At 42.7% G+C, this 26,534-nt stretch overlaps 1 protein-coding gene and 1 pseudogene across 3 annotated transcripts in view; both read right to left on the bottom strand.

Moving 5' to 3' along the window:
• Window positions 1-26,534, bottom strand: part of ASAP1 (ArfGAP with SH3 domain, ankyrin repeat and PH domain 1) — a 318,997-nt gene that overhangs the window by 70,640 nt on the left and 221,823 nt on the right. For all 3 annotated transcript variants that reach the window (XR_003793517.1, XM_029222664.1, XM_029222666.1), the window contains exons 5-11: window positions 24,386-24,460; window positions 23,844-23,893; window positions 21,688-21,817; window positions 20,190-20,275; window positions 9,138-9,213; window positions 7,873-7,959; window positions 2,617-2,717 (exon numbers count right to left, since the gene is read on the bottom strand). Coding sequence is in view for 2 of the 3 variants with exons in the window: in XM_029222664.1 (XP_029078497.1) it covers window positions 2,617-2,717; window positions 7,873-7,959; window positions 9,138-9,213; window positions 20,190-20,275; window positions 21,688-21,817; window positions 23,844-23,893; window positions 24,386-24,460 (605 nt within the window). In the remaining variant the exon portion in view is untranslated. The remainder of the gene's footprint in view (window positions 1-2,616; window positions 2,718-7,872; window positions 7,960-9,137; window positions 9,214-20,189; window positions 20,276-21,687; window positions 21,818-23,843; window positions 23,894-24,385; window positions 24,461-26,534) is intronic.
• On the bottom strand, window positions 16,305-17,908 carry LOC114895372 (annotated as a pseudogene).

The following is a 26,534-nucleotide window of genomic DNA, read 5'->3' as shown; positions in this document are numbered from 1 at the left end:
CTAACAGGAGGAATGAAGAAATGATTACAGTTACGTTCATACTACAGAGTATTATTACGTAGGAGTTTAAAAGAAGAAAACAACTACATATGTGCAGACCTACATAAACAGATTTCTAAAGCACACTGTTGATTGAAAAAGCAAGCTGCTTTAAGATAATTCTGGTATCATCTAATTATGTTAAAATTTCAGGCCTATAAAACAGCACTCTAAATTTTCTACAGGCATACACATATATGTATAAACATATTTCCTTCGTTATCACCTGTCTCCCTGTTGAGAATGTAAGCTCTATAATGATAAGGACTTTCAATGTTATAGTTTCAATGTTATCATCCCAGTGTCTACAACAGGGCCTGGCATGTAGGACTCCCAGAAGGTATCTGTTGAATGCATGGGAAGAATGATGAGCAAAACTGACAGTGATCCCAGAAATGTGTAGGAGAAATAGTTGCAATTTTAACAAACAAATTAAAACAAAATGAAAATCTACATGTCTTAGATAAAGCCAAGGAGCACACATCCACAATCAGAAAACAAGAAACTTTCTTTTAAAGGATGCTAATTAGTAAAGCAAATAATCAAGATTCTACTTACTTACTGTGAAACAGAATCATTTGTTCAAGCAACAGAAAGACGGCAAGTTGTGTGGAAGGACCAGCGAGAAAAATGGCCCAAATGAGGCTGGAGAGAGAGGTGGGGAATGGCTTTGGGAACAGCCCAACGTGCTGTGTGGAGATGAACCGGAGAAGGGACGAGTGAGTGACAGAGAGACGAGTTAGGAGGCCACCAAAATAGTCCAGGAGAGGTGACGGTATTCATCTGAGAGCAGGGCAGCAGAGGCGGCAAGTCATGTATAACTTCTCGTTATTGGGTTGGCCAAAAGGTTCGTTTGGTTTTTCCCATAAGATGGTTCTAGTAGCATAAGATGGCTCTAGTAGCACTTAGTTGTCTTTAACTTCATTGGAAACAGTTTTGTTAGATTGCATGTGACAAATGTCATATCAGCATGCATTTAAAAAAAGACTTATCAAAATTGGTGAATTTTTGTGTAGCCATTTTAATATTGAAGATGGAAGAAACAAAGCAACATTTTCGGCATATTATGCTTTGTTATTTCAAGAAAGGTAAAAATGCAACTGAAACGCAAAAAAAGATCTGTGCAGTGTATGGAGAAGGTGCTGTGACTGATCGAACCTGTCAAAAGTGGTTTGTGAAGTTTCGTGCTGCAGATTTCTCGCTGGACGATGCTCCACTGTCGGGTAGACCAGTTGAAGTTGACAGTGATCAAATCGAGACATTAATCGAGAACAATCAACATTATACCATATGGGAGATGGCTGACATACTCAAAATATCCGTATCAAGCCTTGAAAATCATTTGCACCAGCCTGGTTATGTGAATCACTTTGATGCTTGGGGTTCCACATAAGGTAAGTGAAAAAAACCTTCTTAACCGTATTTCTACACGTGATTCTCTACTTAAATGTAATGAAAACATTCCGTTTTTAAAATAAATTGTGATGGACAATGAAAAGTGGATACTGTACAATCGTGTGGAATGGAAGAAATCATGGGGCAAGCAAAATAAACCGCCAACACCCACACCAAAGGCTAGTCTTCATCCAAAGAAGGTTATGTTGTGTATATGGTGGGACTGAAAGGGAGTCCTCTATCACGAGCTTCTTCCGGAAAACCAAACGATTAATTCCAACAACTACTGTTCCCAATCAGACCGACTGAAAGCAGCACTTGATAAAAAGTGTTTGGAATTAGTCAACAGAAAATGCATAACCTTCCACCAGGATAACGCAAGACTGCATGTTTCTTTGATGACCAGGCAAAAACTGTTACAGCTTGGCTGGGAAGTTCTGATTCATCCTCTGTATTCACCAGACATTGCACCTTCGGATTTCAATTTATTTAGGTCTTTACAAAATTCTCTTAATGGAAAAAACTTCAATCCCTGGAAGACTGTAAAAGGCATCAGGAACAGCTCTTTGCTCAAAAAGATACAAAGTTTCGGGAAGATGGAATTATAAAGTTGCCTGAAAAATGGCAGAAGGTAGTGGAACAAAAGGGTGAATACGTTGTTTAATAAAGTTCTTGGTGAAAATGAAAAATGTGTCCTTTATTTTTACTTACAAACCAAAGGCACTTTTTGGCCCACCCAATAGAAACGGAAGAGCTTGTCGTCAGGCTGGCTGTGATGCAAGAGGAAAGAGCGGAGTCAAGGTTGACTCTCAAGGTTGGGGTCTGCGCGGCCAGGGGGGCATCTGGCAGAGAAAACCACAGTGGAGAAACCAGAGAGGTGGGCGAGCATGCAGTCAGCGAGCCGTGTGCTCAAGTTCCACTCAGTGCCTGCATTCCTCAAATTGCACGTCACAAGTCGCAGGTGCCATTTAGGGACCACAGAACAACTACTGCCGCTTCTGAAGACAGCAGGTTACATCTCAGACTTACTGAGGAAAGCAGCGTGCTAAAGGTCTGAAGCTGGTGCACTGGAAACCTTGTAAGTACGTTTCCCTATCTGAGAGGCTGGGACAGGTTCCTAGGTTCCTAACACCCGTAAGTATGCTAGGCACACACAGGACCCCAGGCCGGCTGTATACGTACCCATCGCTTTTCTTCAGTAGGTACCCCTTCTTCTCACTGCCATACTCCTTGTTGCCCTGGAGCTGGTGCATGCTGTATCCTCCTTGCCGGCTCTGGGAATCCTAGAAAGGAGAAACCACAGATTAGACAAATGCCGGAGACAGTTCTCAAATCCTTGATTCTATTCTGCCATGGAGCCTTTGCCTGTTGGTCTGGAGCTAAGAGAACTGTGAACTTCTGAGAGCTGTCGGGTCCTCGTCCTTATTCTAGAGGCGGAAACTGGGCAGGCAAGCAACCGCCAGCGTCACAAGCAAGTTCGAGGCAGAGCTGAGGCCTGGGGTCGAGATCTCCTATTTCTAGTTCAGAAGCCAGCTCGACTTCAAACGAACAGTGCAGCGACAGACTGGTCTATGACTCAAACCAGTCTACACTGGCAGCAGAGGTGAGCACAGGAAGGGCTGGAGGAACCGAAGCGGGCCACAAGACAAGCTCATGCATCCCGAGAGATCTTCTTCCAGGTACCCCTCCTCTGCCTCACATGTTCTGCTTAAATACCCCCAAAGAAAAGTACACCTCCTCTGTGAGGAACTAAGAATTGCTATAAAATTCTTGTTTTGTAACTTACTAGTGCTCTGCAAAAATATACCTATAACCATGCTTTTAATTTAAAAAGATGACTTTAAGGCAGGGAAAAGTGTATGGCGTGGTGACAGGGTGACAAAGGCTGACAGAACAACACGGACGCAAACAAGCTTGATTTAACATCCACTGAGGCTCCCCCTCGTTTCTAAAGACTGCATGACCAGACGCAGCCATTACACTGTGGAAATGCAAGAAATAAACTAACAATGCCGAACTGTAGGACGAGAACACGGGGCTTTAGACACAGAGGTACGACAATACATTCTCACAGAAAGCATTGACTTACTCTCCTAGACTTCGATCAGGAAGGGCAAAAGCAAGAGAAAAAAAGGCAGAACAGTTGAAAATACAGTTAATTTCATTGACAGTCTTATTGTCTATAATTTAAGCACTTTTTGTAACACACAGAGAAAACATCATTGTAAAGATAATTAATATCAGATTTCTCTCTCACACACGCCCTTTAGAGTCATGATAAACTTTGGGTGATGGGACAATAAAATATCTTTATCAAGTTTCATTTCAGGTCATTTGAGAACAGAAAAAAAAGCTGATGGAAGAGCATGAGGTACACATTTCACCAGGATTGAAGGGCTGACAAACCTCAAAGTGTGTGTGTGCAAAGGGAATCAACACCTCAGTGAAACCCAGTTCATTACTCAGAAAATCTAAGAAGAGCAACAAATTGTAAGAAGATCCTTTCTTTTCCAAGTGAAGAGAATTTAATAAAAATATCCAGTTCATAAGCTGCAACTCGATGGTGAAGAGACAGAAAGCTGAAGCAGCCATTATTTACTGACGGCTTGTGCACGGCCCGCCTTCCAGGCCAGGATGGCCTCTTTCTGGCATTTAGGATCCTCTGGACCAAACAGCATGTGCTCGGTGAATGCATATTAATGTTAATAATAGCTGCAGGAAAATCTGCAGGACAGCGCACCTCGTTAGGGCTATTCTACACGTGATGAGTTCACTGTTCAAAAGCACGCCCCGAACACTCCCTAAAAACCAGGCTGGGTGAACATGCTGAGGACACTGGGACACAGCCCATCTCAGAGATGGAAGCTCCCCCTCGGAACCCACACCGTCCTGCTCTCTCGTGTAGGTGCAGCCGAGAGCTAAGCTCACGCTGTACCAGGCAAGTTGACTCAAACGAAAGAGGTTACAAACTCTGTTCATTTTCTTAATCTGAGTAATTTCTTTGCCTTTAACTGGCCAGATTCCCTCCAGCTGAAACATCTCATTGGACAAGTTTAATCACCTGGGGAGAAGTGGGGCGTAGGAATCTTGAAAAATTCCCCTCCATGTTTACTTTTAACCAGGGTCCACAGCCTTGAACTCAGAGTAATTTGGCCCACCCTGCCCTCCCTGACAGGTACTTTCTGGATGGAACTATGACCAAGGACCTGTACCACACACCAAGTAGGCAGAGATAGCCTGCCTCTACCAAGTGCCTCTAGTGACAGCCCTCAATACAATAGTAGTGACACATGGGGTTTTTTCAAGGAGGCAGCAATGTGGCCATAATGCTAATGAAGAACAATCAGGACAGAAAACTAGATGAGGTGGTAGAGGCCTGAGCCGTGGGACAAAATAAGAGGCCAGGATAAATGAAATCCACAGAGCTCCTGCTTTAACCCAAGGAAATCACATGAAAATCACTTACCTATCAACCTGGAGTTAGGGATCTTTGCCATAGCTATACCTCTCCAGAACATTAAAGGCAAAATCTAAAATCTCCTTGATATCAATTCTCATTAAGTAAATTCTCTTCCTTGGAACGCTCTTCTTTGAACTAAACTTCCCTTTATCTGCCCACATAATTCTTATCTGTCTGAACGCTTTAAAAGTATGCACTTCTCATCTTAACTGGTTTGCTAACCTTTAAAATAAAAGCCTAAATTTTGGGGTTTTTTAAAAATAATTTTTACTGGAATATAGTCAATTTACAATGTTGAAAGCCTAAGTTAAAAAAATACTTACCTTTTAAAAAAAATAAGGATTCAGATGCTGACAGCTTATGAAAACTATTATATTCTGTAAACTTACTACTAAGACATTCCTTACATGTATTTACTACTAGCCTAAATTAACTTTCAATTCTGAATAACAAACAGATTGAGTAGACCTTGCTTTTTATCAGACAAATGTGGTTTTAAAGGTGGATAAAGTGGCTGATGCCTAGGCCTTGACCTCAGAAGCCTGTTCCACTAAACCAAGCAGGAAGAAGCAGTGATTCAGAGGTAGCATCAACAATCCTAAATTAACTAGTAATGAGTTTTATGGCCTAAGAAAGTCACACAAATGATTGTCTCTGTCCTTGGAGAAATGAGGGCTTAGCAGGGCACTCCAGATAAATGAAAAGAGGATTCTCTTTTTTTGAGACAATAAACCTTGGAGAATTGGTAACACTTAATAAGTAAACAAAATAAAACACAACTGAAGGAATGAAATAGGGTCTGAATCCTTTGAAAGCACAATAGAAATCAACGTGTACTGAGGAAACAGAAATGCAAACGCGAAACTCACTTCAGGTAAACAATTTAAAACTCAAATAGTGAACTTAAAACCTTGGCAAAAATCCATGATGTGAGCCAAGAGATGTAAACTATAGAATGAAACTACAGTATTATTTTTTAGTTCAATTTCCCATTCTCTATTAGCAGTACAAATTACTTTACTTTCTTATTAGAAAACCTTATTAACATATAAAATGCATTATTAAGGAGTAAAACCTCAAATCTTTTAAAACTGCAAGCAATTAACACCCTCATTGACTTAATGGGTTATAAATGTTTCTGGCATCCAATTTAAAACTAAACCTCTATTTATAGAAGCTTCAAATTTCTAAGGTAAGGTATGAATGGAGTGGGCAAAAATTTCCTTCTGTTTCATCTTACTAAACATTTATTGAGTAGTTCTGGGGTGCCAGGCAATGTACTGGATACCGTGAAAGGAGAGACGAGTAAAACACAGATACTTTGCAAACTATTATGAGCTACTGAGACTCAAATAAAAAGATGAAGGTTTTGGACTGATTTATGGATAGCACCATTAAAAATAAAATATTTTCAACCCTAAGAACAGTTTCTACTAAAAATCCAAAGATCCTACTTAGAGCTCAAATTCTTTTTTTTAAAATTTACTGCTTTTGTTTAATATAATTTAATTGTGCTTATATAATTTTTTTTTACATCTTTACTGGAGTATAATTGCTTTACAACGGTGTGTTAGTTTCTGCTGTACGTGGGTACACAGCCCACATACCTCCCTGCCTGCCGATGCCTACTACACACCTCCCTGCCCACAGGTCAGCAGGCGCTCAGTGTCACAGGGCTACAGACCCCTCTCGCTGTACGAAGACCCAACGTGTACATAAAACTGGTTCTGGGGGGGCAGGAGGGTAGAGGGCTATAATCACTCAGTCTAGAGAACCCTCAAGATTGCTTTAACATTCGTGTTGCTGGAGCAGGGCTTCCCATGTTTGAGGGGGTTTGCTTTGTTTTTGTCTTGGACTCATGAACCCCTTTTGGAAATTTTAGGGATTTACAGATAGTTTGCAATTGTGAGATAATATGATGAGGAACTGACATACGAAAAATGCTGTATTTTGTGTGATTATGACTAAATATTGCATTTAAATACTGCACTTAAATTGAATCCGTAATAAATTCGTAACATAAACAGGCAAATGTTTACCTTCTCCCATGCAACAAACGGTGCTCCCTATTTAATGTACCCTTCATACGAAGTCCATTCCCTTTAGTGTGCATCCAAGGTTCTCCACAATCCGGTCTGGGTTTTCACCTCAGAAGCGGCATCTCTCACTCCTCCACCCACCCTGCCCCAGGCTGCTGTGGCCTGCTGAATGTGCCGGGCAGCTTCTCACTCCTGAGACTCTTTGTTTCCTCTCTTTCCCGGCACACCTCCTCCCAATCTCTGTCTTACAGCATCAATACCGCTTTAGGTCCGGCCACTTGTTCACATGGCTGACTCTCTCTATTACCTACTAGACAATGAGATCCTTGACGGAAGGGACTCAAGCTTAATGCCTAGAAGAGTTGCCAGCACACAGTAAGTATTCATTAGATGTCTGACCAAACAAATGAACAGATGAGATTAATAATTAAGCATTTGTATTGCATTCATCTAACACCTACCATGCACCGTATAACTCCATTTCAGCATCCAAAGACTATCTCAACCTTAACTTTCCTAACTGTGGGGCAAAACCTCTATAGGAATCTGTATCAAAATATTTCTCTGGCAAAATGAGACAGCCCCTCTTGGCTGTCTGGAAAAACAGGGATGATCTAAGAGGAACTGAGGTATGTACATCAACACCTGGGAGGGTGTTCTTCTGAAGCACACACCTTAAAGGCAGGATGGAAAACCTGGTCATGGAGTTGGGGGTGAGGGTTATCTTTTTTTATAAGGAGGGCACAGGAGCCCAAAGACCGTTCCTACTGTGTTTCGTACGATAGGTACGCACTGTGTCTTATGTCTCGTCTGCGCCCCCCCCCCCCCCGGCAGGAAGTTCTCATTATGCTTGTTCTGCAGATCAGGAAACACAAAGGCTATCACAAGCAGCCCTGCTTACACGGTTAGCCCTGCTGGAAACACACACAGATCACCTACTTCTTTCTGATCAAGTTGAAGGGAGGATTTTATTAAGTCTCGGAGTGCAGTCAGCTGTTTCTTTTCTTCATCCTGGGTCTGTTTTATCTATGAGAGAAAAACAGTTCTTCTATCACTTATCTCTTATACATTTATGAGCAGACTTTAATTCATCCAAATGTATACTACTCATCAAACAATTCAATTATACAGTCGATTTCCTTATTAAAGTCCTTCACACGGTCTCATTTTTGATATGAGAGGCACAATTTTCTCATCTTCTTAAAGTACCAGTGAGTTTTGAAATTAGTGAATAATGCAACATGCTTCCTTATTAAATAATACATCTAGGCTAGACAATTAGCTCTGAAGGACTATTTTAAACAAAGGTTAAGAAATAACATTGAGTTATTTGCTTCTGGTATTTCAAAGGGTGGCAGTGGAAATATCAATACCGTGATGTGACTGAATGGGACGGAAGACAATCCTAAGAATGACCAGAATCTCAAGAGCTAATGCATATATGAAAGTTTACATGAAGGGAAGGGATTGGTGCTGCCTTTCTTATTTATCACTTGGAACTTAACTGCAACCTGAACCATGTTAACTTTTCAAAGAAAAATCAGAAAAGTTCTATTAGAATATAAGGTATCATGTGTAACTCTAAAACCTTATTTGAACACATGTATCAATAGTTACACTCCTAAAATGTATACTTTTAATATTATTCACTGCCAAGCGGTTCACGAAGAACAAACTTGAGATTTCTCATATGCAATTAGTTTTTTTCTCAAAAAAGTTTTCCTCTTGATTTTCCTATTCTACAAGCAAAACCTAGACAGTAGGGGAAAAAAGGAGAGGAAATATAAAACCAACAAGCAAGCAAAAAAAAAATTCATAAACCTGCTTACTCAGAGACAGTCACTTAATTTTTTTCCTTCCAGGATAAAAATTTCCTGACCAAAGGGCACCCATATGTGATGCTACTGAACCCAGCACGGAGAGCCATTCAGAACCAATGGCTATCCATCTACTCCCTGCCCTGCTCCACCTATGTCCCAGAAACTACTCTGGAATATCTGACAAGTGATGATGTCTCTGAGTTAAACCAGAAAAACAAAACAAAACAAACCACAAAACAACATTTACTGGCCCTAGATTTATGCTGACACATCACTTCACCTTGTCTTCTTTTTTCTTTAATGCTCTTCTAATACAGATTTCAGATTTACTGATATTTATCTAAAACAGCAAGCTAAAGTGCAGGTATTTTGTAAAGAACTTACATTATATAAATCAGCAGCCAGTTTTTCAATGTACTGTTTCAATTTATCAGCTGTCTTCAAGCCATCTTGAAAGAAACTACAATGGAAAACATCAGAGATTTATCAGCAGTGTGAAAAGAGAAATGAACCATAATTACCTGAAAAATCTGAAAATTTTCATAGAGACGTATTTACTCTCTACCCATATATCTATACGAAACACTTATAAAACTAATTTCAGTATTTTATAAAGATGTACCAATAAACAAACTACAGGCACAATTTAACATGTGCTAGCAGGTGTCACATGGACACTGCAGATAACACCTACATCTCCAACCCACTGAGTCATACACAGAACAATTCTTCCTGGTTGTGCCATATTTGAATTTGAAAGAGACAGAGAGACACGTTTGCCAGTGGAATATCATGAAGTCTGACTGGATACTAACGAGAGAAATAAAGGCCAGAGGACAGTCAGCAAGGGTTCTTCCAGTTTCCAAAAGATCCCTGGGTCCCTACACACTTGAAACACAGGATGCTCAATCAGTGGTACGGACTACGGATTCGGAAAGTGCTCTCCCACCACACACGTTAAGAAGGGGGTGTCATCTCACCCTGAACTGGCAACAAGCACTGACATCTGCTGAGCGACCATCACCTGACACCACATTTCATCTACACCCTCACAGCAACCCGAACGAGCGGGTAAGTACCTCAAGTCTCTCCTCCATCCCGAAGGAGGAGCTGAGGCCCAGAGCGAGGGCGGAACTTGCCCAAGCTGCTGACGCAACTATTAAGTGTCAGAAGTGGGATCAGGTCCAGGTGCTGACACCCCTGCTCTCACTACCAAGTGACGCGATTTCTTGTCTGAGCGCTTCCACTCAGGAGCCCTGTTTGTGTCTGCGTTCAGAATGTCCTCCACCCTGCTGGAAGCTTCTTTAACCTCCGTGGCAGATTATTTCTTAATGCACGTTACCTGCGCTGCTCTCTCCCCAGGAAAGGAAGAGGTCCTTGAGGACGAGGACGGTCTCTCATCCCCACATCATAACGGGCCCAGCACAGAGCAGCAGATGCTCACTTAGAAGGTAAGAATGAAGCACGACTAAGAATTTTGAGGGCACATTTTGGGATCCTTGTATATCTTTCCAGCTTAATATGTACACTCAATGGTAACAATACATCCTTGTCAGAAGTGGCCTTCAAAGTGATTAGTGAAATTCTACAAGTTCCAAAGTTTTTTAAGGTTCACATCTTTAGCAGAGAACCCTTACTGAAATAAGGGTTTCATGTAATCAAGCTACATGTAAATTCTCACCTACAAACATTCAGGTTTTCATCACTGTCTTTAGGGATGAAAGTTGAACTTCTTGGTACAAAATTGAATAACTTCTATGTTCTGGCCCCTGAATATCTTTCTGGTTTTTATCTCCTACCATTTTCCCCTTAAAAACTCTGGCCTCCTGCCATGCTCCATTATTTCCAGTTGCTCCCCCAGCCTTCGCATATGCTGTTCCCGTTGCCTGAAATGCCCTTCCCCACTATTACGTGCCTACCAAACTCTCTCATTCTATCCTGGCTCAGCTCAGCTGCTACCTCCCCAGGCGGCTTTCCCCAGCCTTTCTAGTCAAGGGGATGGCATCTTTGAGCACTTGCTTGTGCCCAGGCCTAAGTGGCAACCCTAGAGCAGCTGACAATGCTCTGCACAAAGCAGACCATCCAAAAGCATTAACCTGAACCAGCCTCTTCTACATCCAGGAAGGAGTGTCTGCCAAGGACACAGAAGTACGGCTAAAAAGTTAACCACAGCAAAACTAATTTTAATCTCTGATACTGTACTTAATTTCTGGAGAAAGTGCTTGAAAGTAGAACACTTGATGGATGCTGTCAGGACTTCTTACAACAGGAAAAACAAGGGCATTGGGATGAGATGATGATGGCCTAGGCTGCGGCTCTGGGACTTACCCTCTATGGGACGCTGGCAAGTCACTAAACTTCTACCCATGTTACTGGTATTAAATGGGATGAATAATACAGATAAGACACACAAAATGACTCAGCAAGGTGCTGGGCAGTTAGGATGTGCTCAGTAAATGTTGCTTTTCTTCCCTGGAGCCGCAGAGGTTTACCATGGAAGGAGTTACTTCTTTCTCAGAGGGATACAGGTTCTTCGAAGATATTTTTGTAAAGGTGTTTCATTTTCACTTTCAACATGAAGGGAATTCAATCATCATGTTAAAAAAAAAAAAGTGAGTTTGAACGAGAATGCTCTAGATCTGTGTTTTCCAATACAGTGTTTTCCACTAGCCACATACAGCCAATTTGGTTAAAATTAAGTAAATTTAAAATCCAGTTCATGAAGTCTCACCAGCCACATGTCAAGTGCTCAGGAGCTAAGTGTGGCTGGTGGGTACCATGTGAGACAACAAAGAATATCAACACTTCCGTCATTTCAGAAAGTTCTACTGGACAGTGCTGCTCGACATCAAGAATAAGCAAACAGATCTGAACAGCATGCAAAGCATGTTATAAAACATACATTTGAGGGCTTCTCTGGTGGTGCAGTGGTTGAGAATCTGCCTGCCAATGCAGGGGACACGGGTTCGAGCCCTGGTCCGGGAAGATCCCACATGCCGCGGAGCAACTGGGCCCGTGAGCCACGACTACTGAGCCTGTGCGTCTGGAGCCTGTGCTCCGCAACAAGAGAGGCCGCGACAGTGAGAGGCCCGTGCACCGCGATGAAGAGTGGCCCCCGTTCGCCGCAACTAGAGAAAGCCCTCGCACAGAAACGAAGACCCAACACAGCCAAAAATAAATAATAAATAAATAATTTAAAACATACATTTGATGGAGAAAGAGTGCACTGTTTTACTTTGAGATGGTGTTGATAAAAATGGGAAGTTCTCCACCAGCAGTGAAAGCAAACTGGAAGGAGGGGCAAATTCCTAACAATTAAAAGGCTGAAGAAAGACGCAAAAAGTCGATTTGCCTATAGTTAAATTCTTCCAAACATTACAAGAAAACTCAGTGCAATGAAGAATTATTTTAATCTATGGTATGATCCATTTTTGTAAACAAAACAAATCATATATGTAAATCCAGTAATCTTCTGAGATTATGTTTTTTTCTCCCCCCCTCTTTTTCATTAACTCCATTTTCTAAATATTTTCTAAAAAAAGATCATATGTTACTCAGGCAGGACAAAATTTAAAAATCGACACTTAGCCTGGGAGAACAGGCTGAGTAGAGCCCCTCTCAGATGGTTATTTTAGGGCCAACGTCTAGCGTTGCGTGGGAAGCATGAGCGGGGCTGGGGGATTGCAGGGCAACAACACACCTGCCAGTCCTTAGCGATGCCACAAAGGCCAACAGGCTGCCAACCGCACACTGTCCCTCTGGGGGGCCCCTGGCCCCCACCCATGCTTGATTCTCCCACCTACTGGCCAGCCGGGACTCAAAGCCACAACCTCCCACTGGGGGCACCCGCTTCTCTGTTCCCTTCCTCCCTCTCTTTGAGCTGGTTCTGGTTCAGTGGAAGTGCGTGGGCTTAGGAGTCATAAAGCATACCGTATTTTGGCTCTAAACCCGACCGTATGTATAACCTCAGGCAGGTCATTGACCTTGTCTGACTACGGGCATGCTTATCTCCAAATGTGGACATTTTCTAGCTTCCAGGGGCATCAGATGAGCTATTACAGATAAAGTGTTCTGTTCACTGAAAAGGGAAGCACAGGTGTCAGTTCTGATGACATATGACTCAACCTGAACGTGGACGCTTTGCCGACGAAAGGGGAAATTACCTCATGACATCCCACTTGTCCCTTAGCCAATTTCTCCGTAAATTACTGAAATAATTTGGAAAACAGGCGATGATGCAGTAATAATAATGGCAGCTGGGAGGTATTTACTGAGTATTTACTCTGTGCCGGTCACTCACCATGATGCCTACATAATTCACGGAATACCCCTTTTTAAAGGTGTCATTACAGTCTAACAAAAGAAGGTAATTATTATTATTAACCTGTAAGACAGATAAGGAAAACAGGCCCAGAGAGGTCAAGTGGGTTGTCTAGGGTCATCTAGTCACTGAGTGCAGAGCTGGGATTTGAGTATAAGTCTTCTGATCTCTAGAGCAAAGGTAATTAAAAAACAAGACTGATCTGGGTCCAAATCCTGGCTCTCCCACTGAATAACTGCATAATCTCTGGAGCCCTGTGCCACAGTGTCCTTATACAGGAAATGGAGAGAATCACATGGACCTTGGAGAGTTCTTGTGAGCACTGGAAAATGTTTTTAAAATGCCAGGCACAGAGAAGCAGCTCAATACATGCTGGCCACTGGCCAGCGAAATGGGCTTCATCGTTTCTCTCACCTTAGGGACACAGCAGGACTGGTTCACTTTTTAAAGAAGCAGCTTGAAAGAAATATGACCATATTTTAATGACATTCGGCGCCAGAAAAAGATAAGCTGCCAACGGATGGGAGGAGTGACCCTCACATTTACACTGACGAGCTGGAACACACCTCCCAGCTGCAGAAAGCAAGCTCAGGAGTGTCTGACACTGTCACCCACCATCAGGCAGGACACATCCTCCTTAGAACAAACAAGAACCTTCTCCATCCTGAGAGAGTTGCTACGTACTTCATTTCCTTCTTAAGTCACTCTAAGCAATGACGGGGAAGGAAAACACTACATTCGTCCTGCTTTTAATTTAAAAGAAAGAGAGACCAGAAAGTCTCCCTGATACCCCTTTATCACATGTTCTGCTTGGCTCAGGAAGAGGTATTACTTGGCCAAAAGCTGAAAGATTCAGAGAGCATTATATTATTTTCAAAAGAAGTTAGGGGGCTTCCTTGGTGGCGCAGTGGTTAAGAATCCACCTGCCGATGCAGGGGACACGAGTTCGAGCCCAGGTCCGGGAAGATCCCACATGCCGCAGAGCAACTAAGCCCGCATGGGCCCCAACTACTGAGCCTGCACTCTAGAGCCCGTGAGCCACAACTACTGAGCCCATGAGCCGCAACTACTGAAGCCCACGCGCCTAGAGCCAGTGCTCTGCAACAAGAGAAGCCACCGCAATGAGAAGCCCGCGCACCGCAACAAAGAGTAGCCCCTGCTCGCTGCAACTAGAGAAAGCCCGCGCGCAGCAACGAAGACCCAACGCGGCCAAAAATAAATAAATAAAATAAATTAATTAATTAAGAAAAAAAAGAAGTCAGGATGCCCTGGAACATCAGAGAGTATGGTTTTATAAAACAAACTAAACTATAAAGCAAAATTTTAAAAAAGTAACCTCTTAACAATTCAACCATCAACCCCTTATGAAAAACTGATTTCCAAGCTTCAGGCTTAGACTAAGTCAGGCGCTGACTTCCAGCTGTCTAGGTAACAGGGACATTTTCTCCCAGATCCATTCTGTGTATGTCCTGTGGTATTTAAGAAACTTGAACGCACAAGGGTAGTGTAAGTACTAATTAAGAATCTAAGAACCTTTGTTTTGTTCTGTTGTATTTTTTATTAAAAAAAAAAAGACAAAATTCATGTAACATAAAATTCACCATTTTAAAGTGTACAGTTCAGTAGTTTTTAGTATATGCGCTGTGTTGTGCGACCACTATCTAATTCCAGGACATTTCCCCCAGACCAAAAAGATATATTGTGCCCGTTAGCAGTGACTCCTAATTTCGCTCTTCTTCTACCCGCCAGCAAACAACAATCCGCTTTCTGTCTCAAAGGACTTGCCTCTTCTGGACATTCACTTCAACGAAATCATACCATATGTAATCAATCTTTTGCTCCGGCTCCTTTCACTGAGAAAAACTTTAAAAACAAAAAAAAACTGAAGTATAGCTGATTTACAATATTGTGTTACTTTCACATGTACAGCAAAGTGATTCAGTTATACATATACATATAAAATCTTTTTTCAGATTCTTTTCCATTATGGGTTATTACAAGACATTGAATATAGTTCCCCGTGTTATACGATAAATCCCTGTTGTTTAGAATAATGTTTTAAATACTAATCCACGTTGTAGCGTGTATCAATGCTTCATTCCCTTTTTTAAAAAAATATCTTTATTGGAGTATAATTGCTTTTCAACGTTGTGTTAGTTTCTGCTGTACAACAAAGTGAATCAGCTGTATGTATACATATGCCCCCATATCCCCTCCCTCTTGAGCCTCCCTCCTACCCTCCCTAACCCATCCCTCTAGGTCGTCACAAAGCATTGGGCTGATCTCCCTGTGCTATGCAGCCGCTTCCCACTAGCCATCCATTTTACATTTGGTAGTGTGTATGTGTCCATGCCACTCTCTCACTTAGTCCCAGCTTCCCCTTCCCCCGCTGTGTCCTCAAGTCCGTTCTCTACGTCTGTGTCTTTACTCCTGCGCTGCCACTAGGTTCATCAGTACCTTTTTTTTAGATTTCATGTATGTGCATTAGCACACCGTTATTTATTTTTCTCTTTCTGACTTACTTCACTATGATAGACTCTAGGTCCATCCACCTCATTACAAATAACTCAGTTTCGTTACTTTTTATGGCTCAGTAATATTCCACTGTGTATATGTGCCACGTCTTTTTTATCCTTTCATCTGTCGACGGACATTTAGTTGCTTTAGTTGCTTCCTTGTCCTGGCTATTGTAAATAGAGGCGCAATGAACATTGTGGTACAAGACTCTTTTTGAGTTATGGTTTTCTCAGGGTATATGCCCAGTAGTGGGATTGCTGGGTCATATGGTAGTTCTATTTTTAGTTTTTTAAGGAACCTCCATACTGCTCACCATAGTGGCTGTATCAATTTACATTCCCACCAACAACGCAGGAGGCTTCCCTTTTCTCCACACCCTCTCCAGCATTTACTGTTTGTAGATGTTTTGATGATGGCCATTCTGACCTGTGTGAGGTGATACTTAATTGTGGTTTTGATTTGCATTTCTCTGATGATTAGTGATGTTGAGCGTCTTTTCATGTGTTTGTTGGCCATCTGTATGTCTACTTCAGAGAAAAGTCTATTTAGGTCTTCCACCCATCTTTGGATTGGGTTGTTTGTTGTTTTGATATTGAGCTGCATGAGCTGCTTGTATATTATGGAGATTAAACCTTCGTCACTTGCTTCATTTGCAAATATTTTCTCCCATTCTGAGGGTTGTCTTTTCGTCTTGTTTATGGTTTCTGCTTCATTCCCTTTTATGGCTACACAATATTTTGTTTCTCCATTCATCAGTTGATGGATATTTGGGTGTTTCCACATTTTGGCTATTGGAGATAATGCTGCTATAAGCATTCACAAACACATTTTTACTAAACACTTGTTTTCAATTATCTTGGGTATACACCTAGGAGTGGAACTGCTAGGACACATAACTCTACATTTAAACTTTTTGAGGAACTGACAGACTGTTTTCCAAAGTAGTTGCCCCCCATTTACATTTCTATAGCAATGTACTGAGGGTTCCAATTTCTCCACTTTTCCATCAAGACTTATTTTCTGTTATGTTACTGTTTTGTTTTTTCATGATAACAGCTTCATTATATTGTTGGCTGTTTTTTCTTTTCTTCTCTTGGAACAGCTACCTGGGTGTTCCAGTAACCCTGCAACCCCCTCCTGGTGTCTCAGCTAAGAGTGCCTGTCTCAGTTCTGCCTGGAAACACAGCACGTACTGGCTGCCGCTGCTGAGATCCCCTCGGGTACAGCTGACTCTCCTGGTGGCTCAGTGAGGCTGTCCTCCTACGTCTGACGTGGACGTCCACCTCTGGAACGTGCTGCCCTGTAGCCCATCTCAGGAGTAAGCACTCCCTGCCTCACTCCATCGTGCCACTGGCCTCGCCACTCCGCCACTGCTGTTCTTAATTACGGTCTTCCTAGTGGGTGTGATGCGGCACCGCACTTTGGTTTTGATTTGCACTTCCCTAACGACTAATGGTGCGGAGCATTTAATCATGAGCTTTCTGGCCATTTGTATATCTTTTTGGGAGAAATGGCTATTTGAATTCTTTGCCCGTTTTTAAATTGAGTTGTTTATCTCTTTGTTGTTGAGCTGTAAGGGTTCTTTATATATTCTGGACACTACACCCTTATCAGATAAATGATTTGCAAATATTTTCTCCCCTTCTGTGGTTGTCCTCTCACTTGCTTACCAGTGTCCTTTCACTCACAGAAGCTTTTACCTTCGAAGTCCATTTTCTTTTTTTCCTTGGTTTCTTCTATTTTGTCTGTTTTGACACATATTTATTGAGCATCTTTTAAGTGAATGACTGTGACCTTGGGCAGGTTACTGATCTTTTCTGAGCTACAATTTCCTGGTTGCTCTTATAAACGCTAGCTGTTATTATCTGCAAGATGAAGGATGGTAAAGTAATGTTTGTAAGTGCTCTCGAGTCTGCAGACCATAATGATACTCACCAAGTGGTAAAAGGAGTGGGTGAGCAGTAGAATAATGTGTTTGTTTTGAAAGCAGCATGTTACTGACAATGTTCACGTCTGAAAGTGAGGAGTAACTGGTGGGGCGAGCTGAAACGGGTGACAAAAGCTCTTCTTTCCTGCGCCCTCTTATTTTTCCGCTGTAGCAGCTGTATCCCCGCTGAGGTACTATGAGTACACGAGAGATTACTGGAGCAAATTCATTCTTGAGCTCCACCTGACTACTATGTATTGAAAATCATTTTGGGAACTGGAATAAGTTCTCAGAATATGAAATTTCTCTTTTTAAATCTAAGTAGAGGATGCTTTACAGGTCCACTACACATCTATAAAGAGTTTGGAGAGACTGACTGAAGTAGGAAAGAATAAGAGTAGTCCTCAGAAGAAAGGTACACTGGTTTCTCGCTGTGATGGCATCCTTGCGGCTCAACCTGGGGCAGCTGGGGTTGAATTACATTATAACCCAGTTCTACTACTGGATGTCTTTGAATCTCTCTCCCTGCAAGGAAGTTCTCAGCGTGTAGGGTTTCCTTCTGCTGATCTTTCTCTGCCCTAGGGTAGATGCTTCTACCAGATTCCAGTGCCCAAATGCCAGCCATCCTCCAAGTCCAATTCCAAGTGCCACAACCTCCTTTAAGGAGCCCTCTGTAGTCTCCGTTGCCAGAAGTCTCTCCTTCTCTTGATGCCCTGTGTTACCAGTCACTTTCCAGCCCCATTATGATTATTGATGGACCTGACTTACTTCCTATACCAGACAGTTAACTCCCATAGGCAGAAGCCTTGTTTCACCTCTGAACCCCAGAACCTAGAAAAGTACCTGGCCTCTGTTAAGAGAGTAATAAATATTTGTGGAAAGGGAAAAAGCCAAGAATCAAGGGAGGATGCTCTTCTTTTCACCTTTACCAACAAAGGTTAATATATCTCTAGTTTACAAAACATCTTTTTTGGAAAACTCATGTTTGTGTAGGTTAAATCCTCCTCAGAGATTTTGAAATCAAAAGAGATTTCTAAAATCAGGTGAAATCAGACTTGCTGCTCTAGTGTTGTAGTAACTGAGAAGACAAAGAGATTCACTTATTTCTGTAAAAGTTTCAAAATATTCTAGGAAAACTGAAACTGATGAAAGATGAAAATTCCACCCTAAACTAAAATCAGGGACCACCACCACACATTTCAAAGTGTCACAAGCACCTGCTATACTACGAAGGCAAAGGTTAGTCCAGGTCGTCAGTATGAGGCTTCCACAGGCAAAATTATAAAGGTGCAAATATTTCTACTTCACTATAATTACTTTTGTACATATCTGAAAGTTCTATACAAGGCGGAATTTACTTTGAAAAGAGGAAAAAAGTAAAATCAAAGTTATGTAAATAACAAGTTGATCATTAAAAGTTTGATCTTCCTGAAGAGAAACAATCCTGTATAATAAAATATGTGAATGAATGATTTTTAGTGCCACTTAGAACCATCCCAGCAGCAGACAGGCACAGTGCAGTAGGCACTGGGTGAGGCAGTCCCTATGCATTATCTCACTTAATTCTCACATCTTTGCAAAACCCAAGGAGGGTCTCCTATGAACCTTAACCCCACCTGACAGATGAGGGTACTGAGGTTTAGAGATGCACCTGACAAAGGTCACATGGTTACCCGGCCTCAGAGCCAGGATTTGAACTCGTCTATCTGCCTGACTCAAGCCTGGTGCTTTTCCCATCACATTAATGCTAGCCCCCTTGAATGTTGCCATTCACCATGAAGATCCTCCTAGATACAACATTATCAAAAAGAATTAAGAGAGATGACCAAAGGAAATGATAAATTTTAACTTTTTGGAGAGTAAGCATTTTACCTAGTGCTAATGACCTTTACAGTATTCTACTTATAAATAACTATGAGAGCTGTCTGGACCACTTTGGAAAGTCCTTGCACTCTATTCTCTGTAACGACCACTGACTCAATACAGACTTGAATGGTAACCGGCACATTTTCAGACAAAAATTCTACAATAAAACCAATGAAAGCTAATCCAGTAAGTGAGCAAGAAGTAAACTAAGCAAATGTGGTGACACAGAATGTCAAACATAATGAAAAGGTAGCCCTGCAACATAAGCAAAAATGGTGCCGGTGTAGAACAATGGATGTCTCTCAAAATATACCAGCAACTACACAGGAATCCAAGTATAAATACCAAGTATTGCTAATGTCCAAAGTATTTAACTTCACTTAACTTGGATGACGAAAAAAACAAAACAAAAACAATCCCAAGTAGGAATATGTGGTACAAATGACCCAGTAATAGGTAAAATGCCAAGTAAGCCGGGGAGGGAGTTCCTAGAAAGGCCTCTTCAGTGACAAAATGACAGTCGAGCGCATTTGTGACAACAGCTCCACAGGCTGTCAAGGCCGAAGTTAGCATTTGTAAGACAGTATTTAGAGAAGCTGAACAGTTACACTAATTTGAGTTAATGATTTATAGAAAATGCTGAAGATGGAAGACAAAACCATTTCTTATCGTTTGGCTGTGGAAGGTCATTATACAGCTATATACAGGGACCAAATGAAGACCAGAAAGGAAAGAATTAAGAAAGCCAACGAAGTGAAGGGGACCTTACTTGGGCTAATAATCATGACTGCAATAGTCCACTTACTTGCACTGTGCGTGATAATACTTTATCAGATTCTGCAGCAGATCCACACCCTTTTTGGTCTTGATTTCGTTCACTTTAATGAGATACTGCGGAAATAAAACAGAGTGGTGCGTTGATCAGATTACCAGTCGTTAATCAGTGTGAGTTACTGAGGCTCAGCTGCCGCCAGACAGTGTGAGCTCAATTTAGGGAATGCTAATTTGACACAGTCACAAGTGCACCAAGCAAACGGATCAGCGTGTTAGCATTTTATAGATGCTTAAGATTAGTTTACTAGACAAGCAGAAATCAAGCACAGCAAAACATTCTGGAATAATTGATTATCTCCCCCCAGTGTGCAGTGGATCTCAAACTCATAGTTCACGTGGTCAAAACCTGAAAGATGGATTGAAAGACAGATGGCATTCTCTTTAAGGGATATGCTTGTAAGATACTAAAACTTCCAGACCACGGAGGTGAATTGGAAAGTACTTTTGCTACTAAAAAGTGAAAGAAAAAAAAAAAAGCATTATTAGTTTATGCACTAAACACTACTGGCTCTGATTTTCACAACTGGCCAAGATTTTCTGTTGATATCGTTTGTTTCTTTTTTTTTTTTTTCGGTACGCGGGCCTCTCACTGTTGTGGCCTCTCCCGTTGCAGAGCAAAGGCTCCGGACACGCAGGCTCAGAGGCCATGGCTCACGGGTCCAGCCGCTCCACGGCACGTGGGATCTTCCCGCCCGGGCCACGAACCCGTGTCCCCTGCCATTGGCAGGTGGACTCTCAACCACTGTGCCACCAGGGAAGCCCTGATATTGTTTGTTTCTTGTTAACTTGTTTTACTGCATGGAAGTGTTCACAAACAGACAAGTTCAAGGAGCCAAAGGGTAATAATGGGGGGGGGGGAATAAAGAAAAAAAAATTAGGGAAGAAAATCTTGAAACTGAGAAAATTCTAGCCCCTTTAATATCTTCTGAAAACTGCAAAAGGAATTCCATTACTCAGCATCAGAATGGGTTGGTCTCTAGGTCAGGGAATGCCAATGGGAACCCCGTTTGAGAACCACTGCTCTAAGGCAACATGCTTTACGTTGCATTTATTTTTTTCATGAGCTCAGACTTTAATCACTACTTCAAGTTTTCATTCAAACTTGGACACATGGTTAAAAAAAAAAGCAACATGCTGTACATCTGTACCAGTAAAACTTAATATTCACCAGTGTTACCCCTCACCAAAATTGTTTTTCCACACTCACTCACAAGCAATAGTAAAGTTCTCACCAAAGAATCCTGTTTTGGCTTAAAGAGCCCCATAGGACCCAGGCTCAAAATATGAGACAACAGTGAAACGGCGGATCCCAAAAGGCTTGGAGAAAAGTGGAGATTAGAGTCCTTGAGAAACAGTCCCCTCCTCTAATCATCAAACACAGCCTGCATTTAAGCATAAAGACTGCTGACTAGCAGGAAGGATGACAGTTAATTAAATTCTAGGCAAAGGGCTGAAAAGTCTGCTCTTACTTCGCACATTTGGAGCTGAAAGAGGCGCCTCTCCTTCTCCATTTCTTCTGCGATCTCAGCTCCGGTGATCTCCGTGCGGATCATCCCGTGCTGTTTGGCATGCTCCCTTTTCTCCTTCTCAATTTTTGTACTGTAATGAAAGCAGGTGCCATCATTAAAAACAAAAACACCACACTCATGTCCTTCCTTTAATGGGAGCCACTTGATTATTTCTTAATTACCAGAGTTAGGAGGCAGGAACTCTTAAATGGATAGCATCGATCAAAAGTGAAAATCTAAGTTCAAAGAGAATCAACACATTGCATGGATCTTCACCAAGGAGACTTCCTACATTTTAACTCTGATCTCCCACATGAATGGATTCATATAAATTCTCTTATATTTTGGTTGGCATCAAGTAATTTTGACAGTTTACTTTTTCTAGAGTAAGGCACCTTACGATGAAAAAGAATCAGAAGGTTGGAGGCCTGAGGCATATCTTGATTATCAAAAGATTGAGATTTAAGAGTTAATTCAAGACAAAGTAGATAATGGGTCTTTGTAGACATGCATGTAAATTAGTCAAAAGCAATTTCCAATATTTCTCTAAACTTAGGCTGTTTTCATACCGCAGTAACGTTTTAATCATTCAACCACCTGGCACTGGATTGTACAAAATAAGGATTTAGAAGAAATCCTAATCTATAATTTGGAATGCTATGAAAATGTTCTTCAGCTGGGAAGCAACCAGGGCAATAAGAGGGAGGGACCACATTAAACCTATGGTACCCGAGGCTAATGCTTGGCTATGACATTTGATACTTTGGTATTAACACCAGGGGTCACAGCCCTTTTTCTGAAAATCCATTTAATTTGAAAGCAGACTTCTAATTTCAGAAAGAGCCTATAATTTCTAGTTGTGAAAGCAAAGACTGATTTAGCCTTCAAGTCTTCTTTTAAATTGTGGGGTAGGATATCAAACCCCAAAGAAAGCCAATATCCTTGTCTACATACAAACACAGTGGAAAATCAAGCCATCGACCCAATGGAAAACCTACAGACCTGGCTGGGATGCACTGTAATACCCTCGTGTCATACCTAAGCAACTCTTTTCATCACACCACCTTGGAGGTTAAATGGGTGTGAAGGCAGGGATTTTACCAGAAGGAGAATAAACCTCAGCTCTCTCTCCACTGGTGTGGGTGGGAAGAAAGCAGGAAGCTACAGACTCTTGAGAAGAAACATGACGGGCGGGCATAACTTAGTCCTGAATTTGTTTTTCTTTGGCTTGTGTTTTCACTCTGCTGTTATTGCTGCCTACGGAAATGCTTTTATTCTCTCATGTTTGTACTTATCCAAGTTTATAGCTAAGACTTTTATTAAATGTTTATAAATACATTTCTCCTCCCACCCCACTCCACAGCCTGGTTACAAATGCCTCAGAGCAATAATCACAAAGGGATGTGGTAGGACCGGTACTGCATAAGGATGAGTCAGGCCCACGACAAGACCTCACGTGCGGCCTCCCTGTCATCCCGCATGATAACCCCAGCACGCAGGCCTCTGACTGCCGTCACGCCACACGGCTCCGGCTCTGGGGTTACACAGACCGGAGGGGACACCAGCCCGACATTTATTAGCCTTAGAACCTTCTGCAGGCCCCTCAGCCTTTCTAAGCTTCAGTTTCCTAAGCCATAAACAGACAGTGCAAGGTGCACACAGAGAGGGTTGCTGTGAGGAGGTCATGCATGTAAAGCACTTTGCACAGGCCCTGGTGGGCAGACAGATGTCACACACACTGGGTATTATTTGTACTGCCCAGTTGCCGTGCTATCCTGAAATGTGTAAATGGTCTCCAGTTATGTGCTATCTATAACGAAAGAAAAGTTGCAACAGTCACAGACCTACAACTTGACAGTTCGTATCAGCCATGGATGCCCAAATACCCGACAGTGAAAGTACATCTCACTCCAGACACAACTAGCACGGGAGGTGTCAGCACTTCTAATCAGGTCAGAACACCCAGCCTCTCAGCCCTTACGAGGATGGACTCAACACTGTTTTGTCTCAAAGCTATTAGTTCAGGGCTCTGTCCTTCTTGTAGTTATTCTTTTTCTTAGAATACTCACAACAAATAAACCAAGCAACCAACCAAAAAAAAAAAAAAAAACACTTACAACTTTGTCTCATAATCTTTCCAAGCTTTGTCAAATGGCTTCTTGAGATCCTTAAAAAAGAGAAAATAAAACTGAGATTGAAAGTACTTTTGCTTAAAGGTGTATAATCTTCCAGTAACATCTTAGCAGAAATGCTCTCCTTTATAGGACACTCGAAACTTCACACAGGACACTTTCAGGCACGTCACACAACTTATTACACCCGAGAAGCTAAGAGAGTGGGACGGTGTGCGTTCCCGGTCACGACGATGAGGCAGGACCCAGTGGTTCTGAGAGGTGGGTCCACGGGTCCTCCAGGGGGGAGCCCAGACTCAGCGAAGACGCCCCCCGCCGCCCCGGTCTTCCTGAGCGTCTCATCTTGTCTCTCGGGCAATAGCGCCATGTGAAGCGGTGTGTTTTTTTCTAATGATCATTTTCCAACGGCATTTTTTATGCTGAAAACGTTCAGAGTGCCTTTCAGACATGAGTACCACTGGGATCTTAGAAGAGAAAGAAGGCAACCCTTTCAAGCTAAACTGAAAGTCAAATTTCTCAACACTCACTCCTTTGACTCCCTTTAGGTCTCCTTTCAACAAGGAATCCAAGGTGAAGATCACGTTGTGGCTCAGGCCCTGGAGCTGAAAAGCAAACAAAGACGGGAGACGGTGAGAAAAAGAAGGTGCACGTGGGACAGCAAAACCGGCCGATGCCGACTGAGCACAGTCACCCCGCTCACACATAAGCTCGGTGAAACGAGGGCAGAGACAGCGACGGTCCTGCTCGCGACTATATCCTCGGTGCCAAGTTCTGTTAGAAGGAAAGCCATTTAGGAAGTGCAATCTACAGCTGGAGCAGGGGTTTTTTCACTGTCCCAGGGCGGTGGCCTGGGTCTCCTTGATTTTAGGGTGGTGCGAAGAGCAGTCTACAGAGAGAGGGGGAAGGAATGTACCCAACTGGGGAGCAGGGTGGCAGGGAAACCAAGGGAGGGACGGGCCAGTGTGGAAAGAGTCAGGAAAACAAGGGCTGAGAAGCGCTATACAGTCCATCTTCAGGGGGAGCCCTGGCATCTTGGCGAAACCAGTTCCAGCAGCGTGGAACTGAGACCGCAGGGACCCGCAGCACCAGTTACAGATGGAGAGGCTGGCGGGTCCTCTCATTCGAGAAGGAATTTTACTCATGTGTGAGCGTATTCATTTATCAGGCCGCCCACCCGTCCAACCACCCTTCCATCGCTCATTTACGAAGTACCTATTCTGTGACACCCGCTATGCCAGGGCCTGGGACGGGGGTGCGATGATGTACACAACACGGCCTGCCTACAGAGGGCTGACGACCCAGGGGCAGACGCAGTCAGTACGTAACCAGCTCTAACGCATGATGAGGTCAGGCAGAGGGAGAAGGTGGTGTGAGAGGAAGCAACGCTGACACTTACAGGCTCTGTGCGTGACCCTCTTAACCACTGCTCTAAAGCGAGGCTACCAGAACCTGTCGTGGGTGGCTGCTGTGAAGATGCAATGAGTTAATGCCCGGGGAAAGTGCTGGTGTGCTCCCTGACACCTGGGAAGTGTTTATTACCTTAAAAATCCTATGGGATGTTAAATTCGAATACGGCAATGTGGGAACAGAGGGGCAGGGCGGGGAGACCTTCCCTCCAGCCCTGAACTCCTTCCTGGCCCTGTCCCGTGGTTCTCATCCGAGGCTTCCTGCAGCTCCAAGTCACTCCACGTCTTGCCCTCCCTGACCACCAATGTGACACACGAGGGCAGTTTTCCAACGCACACCACCAGACGACTCGGGTCAGAAACCACCATCTCTTTCTTTTTTATTTCAGACAAAGAGATTCCTACCAAGACATTCCATCTTTGCAATCTCACCACCACCCATGCAGAGAAACAGCCGGGCTGGCAGGCCGGCCAACAGTGAGAGGGCCGTGATGCACAGCCTACGTTCTGGGAGGTCAAGGGCACTGGGTCTTAGGGTGTGGGGTGAAAATAATATCAATAACATTAATACTTAATTATCAATAATAATCAAACATTATATTTAATTAATAACAGTAATATAAGACATAATTTATAATTACATTATTATTGATAATATATATAATAGCTATAATGTTTAATTAATAATAATAAATATGATTACAGACAACGGTTTGTGGCTTTCCAAAGGGTCACAGTATGTAAACTGATATAGAGAATATCTGTGGTATTAAAATTTCACAGAGAAAGTTATTAGGAAAAGACTATCTTTTTTTTTTTTTTTTTTTTTTTTGAGTTAGCGGGCCTCTCACCGCTGCGGCCCCTCCTGTTGCGGAGCACAGGCTCCGGACGCGCAGGCTCAGCGGCCACGGCTCATGGGCCCAGCCGCTCCGCGGCATGTGGGATCTTCCCGGACCGGGGCACGAACCCATGTCCCCTGCATCGGCAGGCGGACTCCAACCACTGTGCCACCAGGGAAGCCCAAAGACTATCTTTTAAAAAGCTCCTTGGGGTGGGAGTCTGCAAGTAGTAATAATAAAAGAAAAGGTTGAAAAACACTGGCTTTGGGTATGAGATGGGAAAAACAAAGATTAACAGGACTCATTCTCTGCCCCAGACAGACAGTGGGAATAACATCTTGCTCCGAGTCCTCAACAGTCTCATTCCTGGGTCACAAGCCCCCTGCATCCTGCTACCCTGTGGGTCTTGGGCGTTTGCGTGGATGGTGGTA

This window comes from Monodon monoceros, unplaced genomic scaffold, assembly GCF_005190385.1.
Source record: "Monodon monoceros isolate NGI ecotype Baffin Bay Population unplaced genomic scaffold, NGI_Narwhal_1 Super_Scaffold_14, whole genome shotgun sequence".
Lineage (NCBI taxonomy): Eukaryota > Metazoa > Chordata > Mammalia > Artiodactyla > Monodontidae > Monodon > Monodon monoceros.
Note: the sequence above shows the minus strand (reverse complement) of the source record. Positions and strands in the feature narration are given on the sequence as shown.